The 2468-nt window shown below is 47.9% G+C and overlaps 1 protein-coding gene across 1 annotated transcript; it reads left to right on the plus strand.

The window, feature by feature from the left end:
• Window positions 1–1265: 1265 nt before the first annotated feature.
• UCRPA7_5202 (putative aaa family protein) lies at window positions 1266–2223 on the plus strand (the record flags this gene model as incomplete). Its single annotated transcript, XM_007917749.1, has 4 exons — window positions 1266–1437; window positions 1491–1556; window positions 1615–1816; window positions 1926–2223. The coding sequence occupies 4 exons, from the start codon at window positions 1266–1268 to the stop codon at window positions 2221–2223; spliced, it is 738 nt and encodes a 245-aa protein (XP_007915940.1).
• Window positions 2224–2468: the final 245 nt, after the last annotated feature.

Genomic DNA, 2468 nt, shown 5'->3' on the forward strand with positions numbered 1-2468 from the left:
GAAAGTCGTCATCAAAATGGGTGAGAATGTCGTCAATGTTGAGAATAATGCAGTCACCAAACTGTATCGCCATGACTGTGATTACAATTCCTGTCCTACACGCTATTCCAAATTCTCCGACATCGATGCGGAGCAGGAAAATCTGCGCAATGGCATGACGGACGTCCCAATCATTCATCGGCATGTTTTCGAGGAGAAGAAGTGGATAACGGAGTCCTTCACTGTTCAGAATCCTTCCATGCGAGCCCATCTGCAAGTTGCGTTGGCCAAGTATCAAGACTTTGACCTGGAGCTCGAGAACTGGACTTTTACTGAGCCCTATAAGCCAATCGTGCACCGCTGGGATCGGCTCAATGCTTTGTGCAATACAACCACAGAACCCCAGGGCAAGCAAGCCATTGACCAATTGATGGAATTCCTTCGTCCTATTGTTGCACCATCTGTGGACTCTTTGGCGCAAACAAGAAAGTCTGGTAAAGTCTGCTTCAACGATGTTTGGCAGATTTTCCCGCCCGGAGAGCTTGCTGTCACAAGCTTCTTCGGCGTGCCCGCTGTTTGCCGCGTGCTTCAGTACGAAAAACACGAACCTAGGGGCTTGCCGCCCTCTTGGATTGTTACCCTTGAGTACCTCGACTGGAACGGGGAGCACTGCGGATACACCACGACCAAAACCAAGATCACGTATTTCAAAGGCTTTCGATTTGTAGCTTCACTCTCTGTCTTTCCCTTGTCCTTTTCCCAATCCGCTGCCCAGATCAAGAGTCGTACAATTGAACGAGGGCGTAAATTCGAGAAGCTTCGCGGGTATCATTTTCGAGTGTGCGTTGGAACAAAAGTTTTGCTGGAGACAGAGGAACCAGAGGAGCGACCAGTATGATAAAGTCCACATGTCCTTTCCAAGAGTACAAGAACTTACTTTGATACTTCAGGTAGCAGGCCGAGTCATCGTCGATGCGTTTGCATACTATCAGAGCAACAACATTGTCAAACCGCAACTCCGGTCTCTGTCAACAGACGATGACCAAGGCGATGGAGAGAAGCCAGAAGGTGAGGAGGAGACCCAAGATTGGGAAGACAGTGCCGGAGACACTGCCGTTGATGGCTCAGAGATGACCGCCAAGAGCTTGAACAAGGCGGTAGCGCGCAATGAAGATCTTCGCTCTTTAAGCGACGAGCAGTGTCTTCTGGCCACACCCTGGTTGAAGGGGCTGGACCTTAAGACCAAAGAATGGGGTAAATATAGCATTCGATCATATGTGTAGACCATGCTAACATCAGAAGCACAATTCCTCGTGGATGATCTCACTGAGATAGAGTGGAACGATGCTGCTTTTGATCATCTAGTGCTTCCAGGAAATGAGAAGGAATTGGCCTGGGCATTTGTGGAGAACAAAGCACTCTCTACAAACCATTTTGACGATTTCGTCCAAGATAAAGGTACGTGTTTGGTTCCTTTGCCACATCCGAGCAGAACCGTTGACATAATTCAGGTCGAGGCATCATCATCCTGATGTTTGGGCCACCTGGTGTAGGCAAGACCTACACAGCCGAAGCAGGTAAGAATTCTTCCGTGACAATAGAACAACATGATTTCTTTCTAATATACATCATTAGTCGCGGAACGGTCCCGAGTGCCACTGTATTCGATGAGTGCTGGAATGCTCGGCACGACTCCAAAAGCTGTTGAGGCTGCTCTTGACCGAGCTTTAGAGTTGTGCAAATTGTGGAATGCTATGCTGCTTTTGGATGAGGTCGACGTCTTCCTTGGCGCTAGGACAGACACCGACCTAGCTCGCAATGAACTTGTTGCTGGTTTGTGAATTTTACCCTTGGAGTTGCTCTCTTGGCTAACACTATCAAGTGTTCCTCACAAAGCTGGAATACTACCAAGGAATTTGTTTCCTCACTACTAATCGCATTACTAGCCTGGATCATGCATTCCAGTCTCGTGTTGACCTATTCTTACCTTATGCTGATTTAACGGCTCAGGCTCGACGAAAGGTCTGGAAGAATTTCATCGATCGCGCCGGACAGGATAAATTTGTCGTGAAAGATGACGATTTGGACGTGTTGGCTGGAGTCAGTCTAAACGGCCGCGAGATCAAGAACCTGATCAAGAGCGCTCATCTTCTGAGCTTGAAGGGGAAAGAGAAGATTACCATGGAGCGCTTGTACATGCTGGCCCAGAATCGCCTGAAAGCACTTCAAGCCCTTTCAGCATGAGGCACGGGGATGTAGGGACGAGATGGCGATGTAGCACCTTACCCAGACTGCAACTACTGTTGGCTGAGACAGAATATGGAAGGAAACACTCATTGTCTAGATTATGCTTATTAGGCAGGTGAAGCAATAAAAACTAGGTAGAATGATATGATGCTCGTCGATGAATATAGCACACAGACATTCGCTAGACCATGAGTTCGTACAGCCAGCATCACGATGTTCTACAGATTAAAATGATGCCTGAA

Source organism: Phaeoacremonium minimum (assembly GCF_000392275.1).
Source record: "Phaeoacremonium minimum UCRPA7 unplaced genomic scaffold PA7_03_scaffold_408, whole genome shotgun sequence".
NCBI classification, from domain to species: domain Eukaryota; kingdom Fungi; phylum Ascomycota; class Sordariomycetes; order Togniniales; family Togniniaceae; genus Phaeoacremonium; species Phaeoacremonium minimum.